A 19,231-nucleotide genomic window follows, 5' to 3' on the forward strand; every position below is an offset into this window, starting at 1 on the left:
TTTTTAGCTTAGGTTGGAAAAAAGTGTAAAATTATTTTTCACCTTCAATTTTTGTTTTTTGTTTTATTTTTTCTTTCTATATATATTTTTAGTTTTTTATTTTTACTTCTTTTTAGGAATATAAGTTGTGGTTTTTATTATTTTCTTTCTTTTTTGTTTTCTTTGTAATAAGGCTTATATTAAAAATAGAAAATTTGAAATTAAATATTAATCATTAAAAAAGTAAATGACATTTCTTGTTTGTGTTTCATGTTGTTGTTGTTTTTTTTTAGGAAAATTGAATGATATAACAAACATTTTATTTAGAAAAAAAAATAGAAAAGTAGGTAAGAAAGCAACAAAAAGACTTAAAGACAAAGGTATTTTTGTTTTATGTTATATAAAAAAATAAAATAATTATACACTTATGAATAAAACAATTCAATTTTAATACAAGGAAATTAAAAAATACACACTGTTACGTTAGCTATTAAAAAAAAAAAAACAAAACGAATAAAACAATACAAAATAAGACTTCATTTGAGTTGTTGATGAGGAGGAGCGTGGGTTGGTTGGTTGATTGGTTTGGTAGATAGGAATTAGTTGCGGCACTAAAAAATAAATACTTTTCTAAATTAAAATGGAACTCCTTTCGCACAAAATTAAAGCTGAACATAGATTTCATTACTAGAAAAAAAAAAGAGAAAAATAAAAAATAATTAAATTAATTCATATGTAATGATATAATGTTGATTTACTTTTGTTTGACTTGTAGAAAATATAAAACTTGTTGAGAATGGAAAATTGTTCGGAAAGAAAATATAGAAAGTAAAATTGATTTCTGTAGACCGAAATTTTTGAAATAAAAAACATTGTTGAATATATTATCCAAGTTATATAAAAATGCTTTGCTTGTGAGCCTGAAGTGTGTCATAAAATCTCCTGTATCTGTTTCCATGTTGTGCTGAACCGGAAGATAAATCCACAACAAGAGAGTTTTCGACATCAAAATACTCTAAAAAATCAAAACGACCATTTAGTGTTTTCATGACCTTTTTTAAAATTTACCAGTGTATTGCCAATATTTTTTTCTGTCGACGAATTCAGGTAGCACCGGACCCTAAGTATCTTAGATTGGCGTTCTTAAGTTGAACAACACTTACATTTTCCTTAACTGATCCCTAAAAGTTAGTTGTTATGTACATTTCTTACTCCTATGGAGAATAACAATCCACTTAAGAACAGAAGAGAATAACATGGGACATCTGCATAGTAGGTGTTAAGAGTCCACATCTTCTTCATCCGCACATTTTCTACAGTGTTTCATTTATCTGATACCGCAGTGGCCCGTCAGAATGCCTACCGCAATTCTTAGATTTGACCTAATAATTTATAAAAGGGATCAGTTCATTTTCTTAAGATTGCCGGCCAGGCTTTTCAAAACCCTAAAGCCTTGACAAACATGTGTTCGTAATAATGGCAATCTTTGGCGTGGCTGACATTTCTACGTAAAGCTTTAACTCATTCAACAACACTTTAAACTGGCAGAGCAACCAGATAGCTGCCCTTCTTAAAAAAATAATATCTCAGAGACTTAATCTTCCAGACATCGAAGATTACTCTATATCTTCGATGTCTGAAGCAGAATATGATGAAATGCTTGTAACAGTCATCCGATCTTCTTTGAACATAGATGGAAAATCTCCCCGAAAGACACCCGTCAGAAAATGCTGCAATCCACTCATGTGACGGAAATAGATCAGCAAGAATGAATATCATGCTCTTCAAATAACACGATTAAACAAAAATGCCTCCTTTCTCAACAAGAAGCTAGGAGTCGCAATTAAGATTGAGGCAAAGTTGTTTATCTTAGAACGGTCCCGCTATAGCCGAGAGGACAAAGATCTTTGCTTAAATTTCTTCTGATAATTCGAAACATTCTCTGCAGTTACAAATAAACTTGGTTTTGGTAATCTCTATTTCCCAACAGACCAACACGTGTTTGGACAAATTGTTTACAGAGAAACCTATCTATTCGGTGGTCAAGAACACCTCGCAAGGTGTTGTTAACGCCTAAGCTGCAACTCCAGACGCAGGTCAAGTCCGCGAAAACTCCAAAAGACGTAATGAAACCACCTCTTTGTGTGCTCAATTCTCTAGCATAACCATGAATAAAGACTAGAGAATAATCAGAAATTGTTGTCGGGTTCTGGTCAAGGAGATCCCAATTTCATGTTAAATATATGTGGCGTATTGCTTTCTAAAATAAATTTAATTTAAGGCATCGTCCTCAAAATAGTCGAGTCAAAACTGACTTTGTTTGTCTAGGCAGCCCACGTTTTTTTTATCCACCATGATGTTTTGAATGACTTGCAGATAACACCCAAGCAGATACTGCAACGAAAGTATGCGGTTGTGCTAATGTACGGGAAGATATTTTGCCTTCTCATGGATAGCATTAATATTCGCGAACACATGATCTTTTTCCAGATTTTCAATTCATCGCATATAGAAGTGGATTGACTTGAACTAGAATCTTGGGGTAGCTCATGGTTGGAATTATTTTTTTTTTCTCGATCTGCGCATTCAGATGTGTCTGCAGACCATGTGGTTAAGAGGGTTGTCGTTGACTTAGTGGAGGGTTTTCATTATTCCTCGCATGGAAAAAGGCGGTAGATCTTCAGCCTTGCACAAATGTCATCAGCATCAAGATCGCACAATAATCCGCATAGGTTACGACTTATATTTTGTCTGAAACGGTTCCAAAGATATCACCCACCCGTGAGGAGCTCTTCATTTCACTCTACGGGATTTGGACTTTTTGCTCCGGAATTCCTTCAGGAGAGGCAGGTTGAGGACTTTTTCAGGTACACAACTGCCGGAGAATATGGCTCTGTCAGCAATACCATTGATATTCTGTCTGGGCTCAACGCTTTGATTGACTTAGCGTTTCGGACCACCACCACATTTTAATTAATTTCATGGTCATGGTTAATGGATTAAAAATTATGCTTAAAATGTTATCAAAATGTTATTCAGTTTGTTCAAACCTTGGTGCTTCTTTTCGAAACAAGAAATCGTTCAGATTTCCAACAGATGTTTGGAGAGCATGAAAAAATTTTCGTTATAAATTAACAGAATTTTAGTTATTTTTTTAGGCAAGACATCGTTCAGATTTCCAACAGATGTTCGGAGAGCATGAAAAAAATTTCGTTATAAATTGAAGGAATTTTAGTTATTTTTAATAAAATGGGATAGGTTACTAGTTATCAATTGAAAATAAATATAGTAATAGAAAATAAAGAATACACGAATAAAATAAAATATTTTATATTTCCCACAAGTCAAATATTAGTGTGATTTAAAAACACCAAAAAATAATGATAATAATAATAATAACATTAAGGAATCCCTGTGTTTGTGTGCAAACATTACATTTGTATGTTGTTTTTTTTTTTCTTTTCTTTATATATATCTATATATATTTTGTGTATGTTTCCCTTTCTCGTTTTAGATATTATTTTCTGTTTTCTTTTTCATTTTATATATGTATATAATTCCTATTATTAAAAACTTACATCGTCTTATTGTTTAACTGCTACGGCCATATTTTTGTAGTATGTCCTTTTTTCCATTTGATGTATGTGTGATATTTTTTATTGTATGTAGTTGATGTAGTAGTTGTAGTAGTAGTAGAGTAGTAGAAGGGTATCCGGTGTTGCAAAATAGTAAAGTGTTTTTGTGTGGATTTATGTTGTGCGTGGGGGGTATGACTTTTATGTATCGAAGGATTTTTCTACGTGTATTTTTTTTTATTTTGTTTACATATTTGAATATAAAAAATGTATTGTTTTGTTTCGGATTTGTTTTCTTGTTTTGTTTTGCTTTAGATCAACTTAAATATTAGTTTCTTTCTTGTTTTAAGTATATGTATATTAACTTTCACAGATTTTGGGGCGAAGGTTTCAGTGGTGGTGGTGTTGATTGATAATGGACTGACTAAACAAATTACTGTTAAAAATAATGTAAAAGACATTGTTTTGTTCTATTTAAAAATCATTAGGTTTCAACGGTCTTTGTATTTTACATAGAGGCTAAAATTATTATCATCAAATCATTAAAAACATAAACAAAAATTAATTGTATTTAGTAAATTATTGTAAAAATAACAATGTGTAGATGGGGGGATTTTTATAAAAAAAACTGTTTTTGTTACTGTTTTATTTGGGATGACACTATAGGCTCGTCGTTGGTTTTGGTATGAAAACTTGGAAATTTTATAAAAATCTTTGTTTTGTGGTTGTTATTTTTTCTTTCTTACTTTTCTGTTGAATGTAAAAAACAGTGTTCTTGTTGTTATTTTGGCGATTCTGCTCTTTTCGGCCTTTTATGTTATTTTTTGGTTGTTGTGTTGTTGTTGATGCTGCTGTAGATTAATTTTTTTATTAAATTTGCACTTTATCATTTATAAAAGTCTGTTTTATCCTGATTTCAATGTGGCGCCGTCTAAGAATTGCAGGAACACACACACACACATCACGTACACACAATTTGGGAAAAAAAAAAGGAAAAAAAACATAAGTTGTTAATATGACATGTAAGGATTTATATTAGACAATTGTAGTCGTCGCAATAATTGAAAAAATCAATTTTAAGGCAAGGTAAATCATGCATTTGGAACCTCATCTTTAAATACATATGATCTGTTTCTGTATGACGATAAAAAAAGTATGGATTTTTTCAGATAATACAAATTTAACAAACACATTCCACAATCAATTTTGTGTCGTCATACAGAAACAGATCTTTAAACAAATTGCTAGGAAGATTCACAAAAAAAGAACAAAAATAAGCATAAAAAATTAACACAATTGATGTGATGATACATCATACAATTGTAAAATAATAACATTTTTAAAAAAGTTTCCATAACCTTTACTTCATTTCTTTTAATAAACAAAGGCTTAAATCAAAAAGAAAAGAGAATTAAACTGCAGTATTGCTATATTGTTAAAAAGCATTAGCAGAACAACAATAATAATAATTTTACATATTATAAAAAATATTGCGTACTTCACATTGGTCTTCGGGAAACATTTCCTTAAATATTCGCTCTATTATGTGATACCTGCAAGAAAAGAAAAAGTTAAATTTTATAAAAAAAAAATTGTTTTGAAAGAAATGATATCATTTAATTTTTTTGAAAAACAATTTAAAAAGTGTCAGTCGGTTTTGCCGACAGATGTATACCCTCAGCCAATGTTCGATTATTTAAATATATTTCCACTTCTGTTATGATTATTCAAATTGTTGACCCTCTATGAAGTAGGTTCAGAAGAAATGAGCCAATGTCAGAGGGAGTGGTCCGATCCCATCTTCATACCACAATAAATAATAAAAAATATTATGGTTTGAATACAATCTGACTCTTACATCGCATTTAATATAAGTTAAATAATTATTTAAAATCTCAAAGGGGATAAAAGAGGTCCAGACGACTGAAGACTAATGAAGAAGAGGTAGAGACAATTAAACTCCTACTATGCAGATGTCCCTTGCTATCATACAGGAGACATAGGCTATTTGGTAGTTCAAGTTTTGGTTGGCAAAAGGGCCTCCAAATGAATTTTAACGAAGCCTTGCCAATGTATTGTAGTCTCACCATGTGGATTTCGAATACGCTAAACTTCGCAACATCGCACCTTCCAATTATGTCGGTAAACCTGACTGATATCCTATCATTTTCCGAGGGTTCGAGAGTGATTTAAACATTTCCCACAGTTTACTTTTATAACTACCTTGGCAGTTCCATTTTTTGACTGCTTTCCCCATGTATTCTATGCCCGAGACTCTAGAAACTAGGTCAAGCCAGATAGGACAGAATTGTACAACAAATACGCTAATATCTACGATGCAATCTTCTTAGAATGAGGAGGATAATAATCAACATCAGAAGAAATGGTTCGAAAAGTAAAGAAGCGACTTGATCAAAACCCGCGTCGCATTGGCTGAAAAATGGCTTGTGAGCTGAACATATCGCAATATTCCATTCGGCAAATGTTGAAAAATGAGCACTGGGTAAAGTATTTGTAATTCCAAAAGAAAGAAAATAGACTCAAATGAGCTAAAGGTTGTTTCGCTTGGTCGAAAGTAGTTAACTGCCGAATTTGGTTTTCTCCGATGAGAAAACATTCGTTGTTCAGCAGTTTGTAAACAAACAAAATGATCGTGTTTCCTTGCCAAAGAGGTCAGCAGAAAATGTGCACCTTCGGTTGGCCACCAGAACTCAAGCCCCGGTCATGGTGATAGTGTGGGCCGCCATAACAGCCGATGGTCGCTCTCCACTCGTATTAATCGACCGTGGCATCAGAATATATACAGAATATTATCGCGAAAATATTCTGGAGAGTGTATTAAAGCCTTGGGCATGCAAACATTTTGACCGCAGACCTGGACATTCATCCAATCATGCACCACCCAAAAATAGTTACAAAATGAGGTTCCTCGCTTCATTCCCAGCGCATAATGGCCATTAAAGTTTGGAAAGCAAGGTTGGCACTAAAAAATACCAAAGTGTCGATCACCTCAAGCAAGCGCTTCGCCGGGAAAGGCCAAAAATACCGCAGATCAACATTCGGACAGCGTGTGATGGTTTCATTGGCCGCTTTAAGGCCATGATTCGTGCCAAATGTAACAAATTCGAACAAATCTAAACTTATTTTAAAATTTGATGCTATTTCCGACATTTTTGGCTTTCATTTAATAAAATTTAAAAAAAATTTAAAAATTATGGCGTTTGACTTTGTTGCAGTTTTTTTATCTCACCCTGTATATTGAAGTTGCTAACGAGATTACTACTTATCCTTTATCCTACTGACAGCTTCCTCAGGAAGTGTGAAACAATAGATTTGCTTTGTCAGCGCTGTTTCTCCATTGCCATTACCTATGAAGATATTGACGTCGAAACTTTTGGATGAGGCCCTGAATAAAATGCACCGATTTTAACATGCTCCCGTTAGAATGAGATTACTTCTCAAAAGACGAATGCATTCAGATCACTCTTGACTAAACAGATTTTTTTTGCAATATTTTCCCAACCTTCACATAATCTTGGAATAGGCAATATCCTCATGTGTTTACAGTCATTGAGCGTCAGAAAAAAATTGCTCCCAATATCGAAAGACATGTAATTTCTGTCTCCACATTTTTCACAACACTTGTGTTTGTTCAATTTCGCTTCTAAGGCGACTTCCCGGCATGACGGAATGTTTTCCTATTGTGTAGCTCTTACGTTGACAGATCACATTGGAACCGCATAGTTTACTCTACTTCAGTAGAGTTGTAACGACGGAGCTCATCACATATATTCGCTAGTCCTGCTGCCTTTGCTTAGATATTCAGCCGAATTGTGTCTCGGAAAGCCTCTATGTAGCGATTGTTTGTGAACTAACTGAATTCTGGACAGTGCGATTACCCATGGTTAAGGTAAATACGGAGTTTCAAAATCGAAGTTCAAAAACTTACACAGCAACACAAAGAAAATAGACTCAAAAGAGATAAAGAGTTGCTTCGCTTGGTCGAAAGTAGTGAACTTTGGTTTTCTCCGATGACAACACATTCCAGCAGTTTGTAAACAAACAAAATGATCGTGTTTACTTTCCAAAGAGGTCAACTGAAAATGTGCACCTTCGGTTGTGGGCTGCCATAACAGCCGATGGTCGCTCTCCAACCGTGGCATCGGAATAAATGCCGAATATTATCGCGAAAATATTCTGAAGGGTGTATTAAAACCTTGTGCACGCAAATATTTTGGCCGCAGACCTTGGACATTCCAACAGGACTCAGCACTATCGCACTCAGCACGCGCCACTCAAGAAAGGTTACAAAATGAGGTTTCTCGCTTTATTTCCAGCGCACAATGGCCACCAAAATTTTCGGATACCAATCCGTTGGACTATTGTTTCTGGAGTGTTTTGGAAAGCAAGGTTGGCACTAAAAAATACCAAAGTCGATCACTTCAAGCAGATCAATATTAGGGCAGCGTGTGATGGTTATAATTCGTGCCAAAGGTGACCAATTCGAATAAATATAAACTTTTTCTAAAATTTGATGCTATTTCCGACATTTTTTGCTTTCATTCAATAAAATTTAGAAAAAATGTAAAAATTATGGAGTTTGACTTTGTTGCAGTTTTTTATCTCACCCTGTATATTGAAGTTGCTAACAAGATTACTCCTTATCCTTTATCCCACTGACAGCATCCTCAATAAGCGTGAAACAATAGATTTGCTTTGTCAGCGCTGTTTTTCCATGACCATTACCTACGACGATATTGACGTCGAAACTTTTAGATGAAGCCCTGAATAAAATGCACCGCCGTTAGAATGAGATTACTTCTCAAAAGACGAATGCAGTCAGATCATTCTTGACTAAACAGATCTTATTTTTTGCAATATTTTCCCAATCTTCACATAATAATGGAATAAGTAATATCCTCATGTGATTACAGTCATTGGGCGTCCTTAATTCCTACAGAAAAAAATTGTCCCCGGTACCGAAAGAGTTGTCATTTCTGTCTCCACATTTTCATCACAACATTTGTCATTTGTCCATCTACGTCTAAGCCAATTAATGTGGAACATAATTAATTGCTTATGTTTATTTCCTATGAAGCAACATAATATAAGTTTATTTAAATCAAAGATACTTACTTTGAATGTAGACCGCCACCTGGTGGAAGACCCTCTATATTTTTACTTTGTAAAGCTTCCAATAGTTCGCCACAACATGTGATATCATTACTTTCAATTTCCTCTGCAATAAAAAGACATAGAAACACATTAATAAGGGGCTTTTAAAAAAAAAGATAAAGATAATTATAGTAATAAAGTGTTTTCAATTAGCAAACTACTTAAAAAAATATTATTTGATTCTGTGTTTTAAAAATATAGTCGAACACGATTATAAAGAAGGTGTTCATGAAATAACGTCATTATCGTATAAATAAAATAATACAAAAATACCTATATTACAAAATTTTCCTTTCGTGTATTATTTGTTTTTAATTTTATTCCTTACAACCATGCTCGACTTTTTTTCTAATAAAATTGGTTATACAATCTATAGATATATGAATATAATGATATATATCTATAACCTATAGAAATATGAATATAAACACTAATGCTTACAAGAAAACTGTTTTACAATTAATTACAAAAAAAGATCTAAGAAACTTTAAATTTGCAATACAAATCGCCTGTTTTTTGGAAAAATAAATTATTCGAATCGAATTTGATTGCTTAAATTTCTGATCGTTGAGAACGTATGGAGAGCGCGTTTAATGAAGCAGAATTTTTGGATGCTCTAGTTATGTGAAATGGATTGTTAAATCTCTATGTTGTCTAGAGTCTGGGAAATGGATAAATTAATTTTTACGACTTTTACAGAATTCTCTCACGAAAACAGGATTTAAAATTGCTTTAAATTTAGTGTGGTAAACAAAAATATATAAAGTGTGTAAAATATCGGTGATAAATAGAATTTTAAATACATATGTGAAAATATAGATAAATATAAGCAGTTTACTTAGGTACTGAAACTGTTGTGGTCATTGTATTACTCAATATTCAAGAAATATACTGCTGTCATGCATTAGCCTTCAAAACTATAACAACATTCAAGACAATAATGTGAAAATTAGATTGTATTTAATTTAAAACTAAATTAAACGTACCTTATGCTCACATTTGAACACAATTCTTCACACATTCTCTAGATATAAAAAATAGTCAATCTCAAAGGTTTAAGAAAGGCACACAAAGACTCCAAATGATGATTAATTTGTTTTGTTTTGTTAAATTTAAAATAGAAAGCCTTGTATTGGATTTTTGGTACGTAAGTCTCATTGAAGGCATGTAAATTAGTAAAGATAAACTGTTGACTTTGAAATAGGGGGGTTAAAATTAGTGTAAAGTTAATTTTTGTCCAAGCATGTGATTTTCGTATAGTTCAGATTTAGTTCTGGATTGATTATATAGCACATAAATGTGGTGAGCATAAGGCAAAGTTTACTATGATCTAGCATTATATTATAATATGTAATTGTATAAAAGTCTAATAATAGTAGTAGGTACATATTTAAATTGTTTGGTGTTTAATTTACATTTTTTTAGATTGTTACGTTATTCCGTTTTTTGTTACGAATTTGGAATTGTTTTCATAAGATTTTCTTTCATTTCTCGAAATATCAGACTCAAATCGTGTGCGATATAATTAATACTTTTTAACAATATGTTTTTTTTTTAAACAAACAAATAATACTTTTCTCTTTGGCAAAACAGGTACATAAATAGAATAATGTTAAATATTTTTTATAACTAATGGAAATAGTTTTGTTATATTATTTTGAAACATTATTTTTTGTTGCGAACGAATTGGAATATAGGCTAACGATATTAGTTAATATCATAAATAATTTGTTAGTATTAAACGCCACATTTAAAAACATAAAATGCATTTAAAACAACCTCTTGCAATCTTTTCAATTTGTTTGTCCAACCGTCTATCGCTTGCTAAAGCTTCTTCGGTAGGTTTAGGTGCTCCAGGAAAGGCTATTATAATGATGCTCATATTATCTCGGCTGCCCTGTAAGAAAAATTCAACAAAATTAATTTGTTTCCAACTTATTTAACTATCCCCAGCTCACCTTGTGCAAACATGTGTCAACGACTTCGTTTGCTATATTCACCAAATCACTGGATATTTTCAGCCTCGAATGTACAAAACTGCAGACATCTTCGTTGCTCATAACATCCCAGATGCCGTCACAGGCTAAAACTAGAAACTCATCTGTATCTTGGCGGGGCTGACAAAAGATTTCCGGCTCGGGTGAAACCAGCTGCTCACATTGACCTTTGTTTTCAACATTCTTGAAATCGTAATCGCCCAAAGCTCTTGAAACCGCCAGTGTACCGTTGACACGTTTTATCATTACACTACCGCCGGCATTGTGTATACGCTCCTTTTCCTCTGGCAATATGGGTTTGTGATCCTGTGTGGCAAATACGGGTGCTCCCTGGCGGCACAAGACCGCTCGTGAATCGCCACAGTTCGCTATAAACACCTGTGTGGGTGAGACAAAAGCACAAACCACTGTGGTGCCACCGCATTTTGCCGCATTCTCATTTAGCTCGGGCAGCGTACGCATATCTTCGTCTATATCTAGGAAACCTTTACGTATGCCTTTCACATGATTACCGCTCTGAAATTCTTTTGTGCTAACAATGCTGTCGAGCAAGTGCTTGGCACAATGCTCGGACACTTTGTAACCGGCATGTCCATCGAACACAGCAAAGAAAGACCAATCGTCCAAACCATTGCCAAGACCAGCTCGGGCATAGTATGCATCTTCCATTTCACAGCGCCAACCCTGCATAGAGCTAACGCCGAAGAGCAATTTGTTTCCCTCACCGCTGTCATTGTGCTTGTTCGTTCTCGGTTTATCCAGGAACGCTCCCATCACGTCTTTTCATGCTGTGCTCAACGCTGCGGGGTAGAAAATGAGTTTCCGGCGGATGCTCAACTGAAGTGGAATTCAGCTAATAGGCTGAGATGTGGGGGTTTCTTAAGGTTGTAACTTCTTTAGTGTTTCTATCGAAGTTTTAGGAGTTGCTCAATTATAGAATTCTGTAAGAAAAAAGAAAGCACAGAATAGAAACGTTAGTAAAGAATTAAAAATTTAACAAGTTTGATGAGAATTCACATCAGAACGTATTTGTGAGAGCCAAGTGGATTGATTCATCAGCCCCAAAATAAAATATTCTTCCAATAATGTCCGAAAGTCAAAACATGCATAATTAAAGCATCTGGCTAAAGTAGTTCTCCCTTAAATATGAGCCAATTAGTTATTTTTCTTGTTGGCCAAGAACCTAAAATGTTCATTAACCCACATACATAAATAGTACCCGATTCCTGGAAAAGGTTTGAAACGATCAACGATAATCGCTCGTGAAATTTTGATAGAAAATGAAGACACGCGAAATATGGAACTGGGGATTCCCCAGAGTGGGGTATCTCTCAAATTGTTGGTTGTTGATTCTTACAGCTGGTACCACATGCTGTCGGCTGAATAATTAAGCCAACCAACCTTTTTCATAAGAGAATACGACAATATCCACCAATAAGTCAACGAAAAATTCAAAAATGACAAAGGTGAAAATTAAACTATGGTCGATCAGGATAGTTTTTCTGCTACTATGGTTTTGCTCTAAATCCAACATTTATAGATATTGAACCACCTTTATATGCCTAGCAAAAGTGTGAGACGTTTTAAATAATTCAAGTCCAATACGAATTAAGACAACTGCACCAACTTCAATATAGTTGGGCCAAATTACCCTGTTTTGTTTTGGGCAACCAACGTTCTGCAGCTGCAATAATGGGGAGTGAACTCTGAGTACGACATATATCCTTCCTGATCTAGAGGCCCTCTCTTATAACGTTGGAGCTCCGTCTCTAGGATTATCCTCACACGGCTGGTTGGAGAAGATTAATCCACCATATGAGAGTTTCGGTGACTCCCAGCCCAACACCCAATCAGGTACCCCGATGAAAGCCTTTACGCAAATAATCTTTATCTCCTCATTTTGATGCAATATTGGTGTCTTAAGGTGGTGTCATAAGGATCGCGTTATGAGAGATAAAAAATAACCTTTTTCTGTTTTTCGATTTATCGCTGATAGCAGTGGCTTATGCGGACGACTTGAACTTTAGTCGAATATCAGCTTTGGGATCTATGCGTAGTTTCTGTTTGGAATTAAATGTCTGTCAGCACATTCAGCTCTGTTCTCATCTCCGCAGACCCTGTTGTAAAGATTGAGACCGTCGACCTAGTGGCGGATATTTTCATATTTCTCGCGTGAAAGAAGACGGCTTGGTCTTCTTGTTGCAGAATTCCACGTACGACTAGCTTACACACATATTGTTGGTTATCCATCGTTTCAAACTTTGCCGGATGGTAATTTTCTCGACATCCTAAAGCAGCGTAACATGGTAGACTATATCAAATGCCTTTGATAGGTGAAGGTTTAGTCCTCGACTAATCCGGGTTTATGATCGACAATTGGATAGCTTTTTCCAAAGGGGAAGTTTGAAGATGCCTCAAATTCAAGTTGGGTGGCTAACGACATGTTTAACACTGTTGTCAGATATTCAACTCCAGTTGCTTCAACATTACCACTGAGACTCCATTAGGGCCCAACGCTTTAGATGATTGGCGTTCCGGATGACATTTGCAATATCAGCCATTGCAAAGTACGGTTGTGTCTCCACGGAGGGAAGAACTCTGATACGAAGTAGTACTCTTCGTTTCATCCTGTCGCTCTCAAAATATAGGGGGCCCAACAAATTATCGCACCGCTTGGGATCAGTTACCGTTACATCCTTTTTTACTGATTCTGGGTAAATTTCATGGAATTCTGGGTATTCGATCAGCTGGTATATAGAAAGCGCCTTTGATTATGTACCAGAAAATCCTTTCGGCTATCCAAACATCACAGGGTTTGGACAGTTCCCTGAAGCAAAGTATGGTGAATTTTGTGGGTTCTGGTCAGTCAACTCTTTCATAGCTAAGGAAAGTTCAACGCACTGAGGTTATGATATCGGGCGACCTGGTAATGAAGATGAGGATCGGAAAATGATGTGATCTAAGAGAAATGACGGGTTGTCCAGGCACGTCATTTATCAGGCCTGGTGACACCAGGTAAGCCTAATAAGTTCCTACAATCCCACGGCAGCGGGTTCTACGACACCGGATTGACCCGAAACAACAAGATTCCAGTTTCGGCCAGCGGCTGCCAACCCAGTATGTACATGTTTGTGTTTGTTTATTTTTCTGCATTGGGAGCAGCATATCCCGGAATGCTTGCTCCGGATTTTATTGGTCCGTGCCGGGATTGAGGAAAACCCCGGACCTTGGTTCTGCTCGGTTTGTCAGAACGTCATCCACCACAGATCTGTCTCGGTGCGATGTAATGGATGCAGAGAGTGGGTGCACTTCAAGAACTGTTCCGGATTAAGGCGTTTGCGAGACTACAGCGAAAGGGATTATGTTGCGACTTGCTGTAGTAACGTAGTCCCCAGCGAGTCCTCTTCTTCGTCGTCGGAGTATGGCACTCCACCGCAGTCTCCAGAACAGCAACCAACACCGCAGCACCTAACGCCACATGTTGCTGTTCCAACTCCGGATTGTGCATCATTCTTGCAATTCAATTGCAACGGACTTCGAGGCAAAATAGATGAGATAGTGGAATTTATGAGTCGGAGGAATATTAAGATCGCAGCGGTGCAGGAAACCAAGCTGAATGAAAATTGCAGCCTACAACGTTGTTATGGTTACAACGTACTAAGGAAGGATCGCACCAGAAGTGGAGGTGGGGGATTAGCGTTCCTGTTACACCATTCTGTTCAGTACAGACCTATCTCGCTTGAGCTAGTCTCTAGTGACCCATACATGGAATGTATGGGGGTAGCAGTCAAGTGTGGAACTGCCGAGGTAGAGGTGCTTAATGTGTATATCCCGCCGATTAATAGCTGTGAACCGCGTTATTTGCCTGATATTAGCCCATTATTGGTAGGCAATAACCGCCTGGTACTAGGGGATTTTAATGCCCACCATGAGTTGTGGCATTCCGTCCTAGGTAATGACCAGAGGGGATCAGCGCTGGCAGAGCAGATTGACTGCTCCACATTCTGCACGGTTAACGAGGATGCCCCCACCCGAATAAGAGGAGAGTGTCACAGTTCGCCAGACTTAACCATAGTGTCACCCGGTCTGATAAATGACGTGACTTGGCAACCCGTCATCTCTCTTGGCTCAGACCATCTCCCGATAATCGTCTCCATAAGCAGGTCGCCCGATTTCATAACCTCTGAACGCCGCACTTTCCTTAACCATGAGAAAGCTCACTGGCCAGAGTTCAGAGAATTCACCAACCGCCGCTTCAGAGAACTGCCCAACCCTTCTGATGTTCGGGTAGCAGAAAGGATTTTCCGAAACATCATCAGAGCTGCAGCCGCTCGCTATATACCTGCTGGCCGAATACCCGAGATAAGACCAAACTTCCCAGCAGAGGCAGCGGGATTAGCAAACGAGCGTGATGATCTCCGTCGTACCAACCCTACTGATCCTAGAATCAGTGATTTGACAGTGGAAGTCAACCGGTTGGTACAGGAGCATAAGAGGAAAAAGTGGCTAGACCATCTGAAGTGCTGCAACATTAGAACCGATATGAGTAAGCTGTGGGTAACGGTTAAGTCGCTCTCGAACCCTGGAAAAAAGGATGATAGGACCTCAGTCACTTTTAACGACGTAACGGTGACTGATCCGAAGAGGTGCGCGGAATATTTTAACCGACAATTTGTCGAGCACCCCGAGAGTGATAGGGCGAAGCGAAGAGTACTACGTCGTATCAGATCTCTTCCCGCCGAGGAGGAACCACCACAGTTTACGATGGGTGATGTTGCAAATGTCATCCGTAACGCTAAGTCATCCAAAGCGTTGGGCCCGGACGGAATCTCAATGGTAATGTTGAAGCAGCTGGATACGCCGGGAGTCGAGTACTTAACGAAAGTTCTCAATTTGTCGCTAGCCACCCACATAGTGCCCGAAACCTGGAAAATGGGCCGGGTGGTCCCGCTACTGAAGCCAGGCAAGGATGCCAGTAAAGGCGAATCGTACAGGCCGATTTCGCTCTTGTCGCCAGTAGCAAAGACTCTTGAGGCTTTACTCCTCCCCAGCATTAGAGGAAGCTATGCAGTTGCCAACCACCAGCACGGATTCCGTCCACAACATAGTACCACAACAGCATTACACGCCATTTCCACACATATTAGTAGAGGACTAAACCAGAACAGGCCGTGTGACAGAACAGTGTTGGTAGCCCTTGACCTATCAAAGGCATTTGATACGGTCAATCATGCCACACTGTTTGAGGACGTACAGAGAACTACCCTCCGGCCAAGTTTGAAACGTTGGATAATCAACTATATGTGTGGACGCCAGTCGTACGTGGAATTCCGGAACAAGAAGTCCAAAGCCCGTAGAGTGAAACAGGGAGTTCCCCAAGGTGGGGTGATATCTCCGGAACTGTTTAACCTCTACCTTTCCGGAATTCCTCGCCCTCCAGACGGCATTGAGATCGTAACGTATGCGGATGATTGTACGATCATGGCGTCGGGTCCAGTGGTCGATGACATATGCGAGAGGTTGAACCCCTATCTCGCGGAGCTTGCCGCATACTTCCACGCGAGGAATATGAAAATATCCGCCACGAAATCAACGGCCACACTCTTTACCACATGGTCTGCGGAGATGAGAACACAGCTGAATGTTCAGGTCGAGGGGAATTTAATACCGACCACGAACTACCCCAAGATTCTTGGGGTAACGTTCGACAGCATGTTCAAGTCGTCCGCGCAAGCCACAGCTATCTGCGACAAGATGAAAAGTAGGAACAAGGTCCTCAAGGCGCTAGCCGGCAGCTCTTGGGGCGCGGACAAAGAAACCTTGTTGACCTCTTATAACGCGATAGGTCGGTCTGTGGTCAACTATGCGGCTCCAGTGTGGTCTGCGAATACTAGTGCTACGCAGTGGAAGAATATCCAGACCTGCCAGAACGCTGCCCTGAGAACTGCGACAGGGTGCCTCCTCATGACACCAGTGGACCATCTACATGAGGAGGCGAAAGTCCTTCCCTTACGTCAGCATAATCATATGCTTTCGTTGCAGTACCTGCTTGGGTGTTACCGTGAGAGCCATCCCAACCATCATATGGTGGATAACTCTCCCCCACCCAGGCGTGTCAGGAAGGACATACATGATCTAGAGAGGGAGGTCCAGCGCTACAAGAGAGAGCCTCTAGATCAAGAAGCCTATCAGGCAGGTCTGAGTGGCATTCACACCGATGCAGTCGCGGATGCTATTAGCATTTATAAAGTGAATGCCGTCCTCGGAGTCCACCCCCCATCCATTGCAGCCGAAGAACGTCAGCTGCCTAGACAAACCAGGGTAGTTTTGGCGCAATTACGTTCAGGATGGTGTAGTCGCCTCAATTCGTACTGGGCACGAATTGATGAAGATGTGCGTGACGCCTGCCCGGCGTGTGATACAGGCCCGCACAATACGCTACACCTTTTTAATTGCTCAGCCAAACCTACCCAACTCACTCCAGAGGATCTCTGGCTACAGCCCGTTAAAGTAGCCGAATTTCTAAACCTGGAGCTGGAACCAGATTAGCAGAACACAAACACACACATGTACTACTGCTACAACAACAACAACAATAAGTTCCTAGGGCGGAGTGTCGTGACGGAGTGGGTATTAAAAATCCCCTAGTACCAGGTTTTTATTGCCTTCCAAAAGCGGGATAATGTCCGCAAATAACGCGGTTCACTGCTATTTACTTACATCTGAGTAATAGTTTGTATACATAATTCATTCCGTTCGAAAGCTAGAGTGATTTCCACAAACGGACGGATATGGCAAAAATCGACATCGAATCTTATGCTGATTAAGAATATATATGACAAACTCAATATAGCATCCATATCAGGTATGATGTAGGGTATAAAAATACATACGCTTGGGTTTGGAACAACTTCAATATATATGGCAATATACATGGCTTCAAGTTCAAAACAAAAATTAATGTTGTTTGGGGTTCGAACTAAAGGTTTTCGATATTTCCATTATAATATGGTGTTATGGCGAGTTATTTTCAGAAGCTACAAAAGATATGGCAATCCTTTGTAATATTCTCTCCCTATCTTATCTCCCATCCTCCCATTTAAATGCACAATAAACACAGGACGGGACGACCACATGACAGAACAGAAACTCACAACTTTCGGCGGTAAGGGTAAAAACAACCAGTTGCGGCGCGTTTGCGAATGGGAACCACAAAAGGGAGATTGAAAAACAAATGACAACAAGAAGCAGCATACATTTGTGTATGAGAAAAATCAATGAAATTGGCACGGAACGCAGACGCAAAAATTTGTGCCAAATAATGTGAAAGGGGTGAACAGTGCCGAGGGGAGATGGGCGGACAGAACAAGGATGTTTTCATGAAACAAACACCAATTGAAAAGAAGCAAGTAAAATACCTTCTTGCTTGCTTGAAATGACAGAATGAATTACAATTTCTGAATGAAAAAGCCAAGAGGTGAAATGATGATGACTGAATACTTCATTTGGTCAGATAAGGATGGAAAAAAAAGAAATCAGCTGTGGTATCCTGTGATGAAATATATTATACGTACAAGGGGCATACAAAACTCAGGACTTTTTTATAAATATTGTTCTACGAATTGTTTAATATTGTATGTTAAGTTTTTTTTTTGCCACAAAACAACACAAACACCCGCACATGTGTATGCCAATATTTGCCAATTATCCTTGTTCTGTATTATGTGTACCTCTAGGATAACACTAGCAAAGATTGCAAATTTATTATTTCACACAACCCTGCTAAACACCACAAAAGTTTGCCAATTCCACAAAGGATAGATGTATGGACGGATTATATCACAACTTGCTGATGAATGTTCTTGCAAAATAACAAACTTTTTTTCATTTTCACTTAAGCAATTTACTCGTGTAATACCTTTACTTCTTTTTTGCATAGACTCCACTCTCCGCCGTTGAAGCGTCACACAGTCTGTTTAAATTTCTTTACTTGATTATAAAATGGATTTTTTTATTCTATTTTAATGAAATCGAAATTATTTGTACACCACAAAATCAGCAACGAAAAATAAAACAGCGCAAATACTTAAAGAGGAGCAACGAGCAAATAATTCTTCTTCACCGTCGTCGTCGGCTGTTGGATACCTTTTTGTTGTATATTTCTTCTTTTGGTACTAAAAGGCAAGCAATCAGTAGAATTTTGACAATTGAAACGGACCAAAATATAAAAAAATAAGAAGATAAACAAAACAATGCTCGCGCTCTCTCTAGGTGAGATATGAGAAGAGGAATGTGTCAAAGAGCGAACACAAAAATACAAAGGCTACTTTAACGCAGGGTTGCCAAGACAAATTAAATAAGGGATGAAAGGTATTTTAAATTTGATGGTTTTGCAACGCATGGTGCTTAGAACAGCTGTTATATCATGGTACAATAAAGAGATAGAACAGTTTCGCAAAACTACAGAAATGCAGCTCTGAGGCTATGTAGCTTCCTGTCAGAATT

At 37.7% G+C, this 19,231-nt stretch overlaps 1 protein-coding gene across 2 annotated transcripts; it reads right to left on the reverse strand.

The window, feature by feature from the left end:
• Positions 1-131: 131 nt before the first annotated feature.
• On the reverse strand, positions 132-18,886 carry LOC101894991 (protein phosphatase 1B). 2 transcript variants are annotated; one of them, XM_059118562.1, is made up of 7 exons: positions 18,645-18,883; positions 10,688-11,667; positions 10,509-10,626; positions 8,691-8,793; positions 5,053-5,107; positions 3,558-4,485; positions 132-666 (listed from the first exon to the last, which is right to left on the reverse strand). In XM_059118562.1, exons 2-6 carry the CDS (start codon positions 11,498-11,500, stop codon positions 4,471-4,473), a joined length of 1,104 nt encoding a protein of 367 aa, XP_058974545.1. In that variant the 5' UTR covers positions 11,501-11,667; positions 18,645-18,883; the 3' UTR covers positions 132-666; positions 3,558-4,470. The 2 variants fall into 2 exon arrangements, with proteins under 2 accessions (XP_058974545.1, XP_005187908.1); XM_005187851.4 differs by lacking the exons at positions 132-666; positions 3,558-4,485 and having other exon boundaries at positions 4,899-5,107; positions 18,645-18,886.
• Between the last annotated feature and the right edge of the window lie 345 nt (positions 18,887-19,231).

This window comes from Musca domestica, unplaced genomic scaffold, assembly GCF_030504385.1.
Source record: "Musca domestica strain aabys unplaced genomic scaffold, Musca_domestica.polishedcontigs.V.1.1 1, whole genome shotgun sequence".
Classification (NCBI taxonomy): Eukaryota; Metazoa; Arthropoda; class Insecta; order Diptera; family Muscidae; genus Musca; species Musca domestica.

Bases quoted from the DNA above. Each gene is read 5' to 3' on its own strand.
- LOC101894991 (XM_005187851.4), bottom strand. From the start codon at position 11,500: ATGGGAGCGTTCCTGGATAAACCGAGAACGAACAAGCACAATGACAGC. The intron at 8,794-10,508 runs GTTGTTTTAAAT...TTTTTATTGCAG, and splicing joins AATTGAAAAGATTGCAAGAG to AGGAAATTGAAAGTAATGAT. The intron at 5,108-8,690 runs GTAAGTATCTTT...CTTTTCTTGCAG, and splicing joins GGTGGCGGTCTACATTCAAA to GTATCACATAATAGAGCGAA.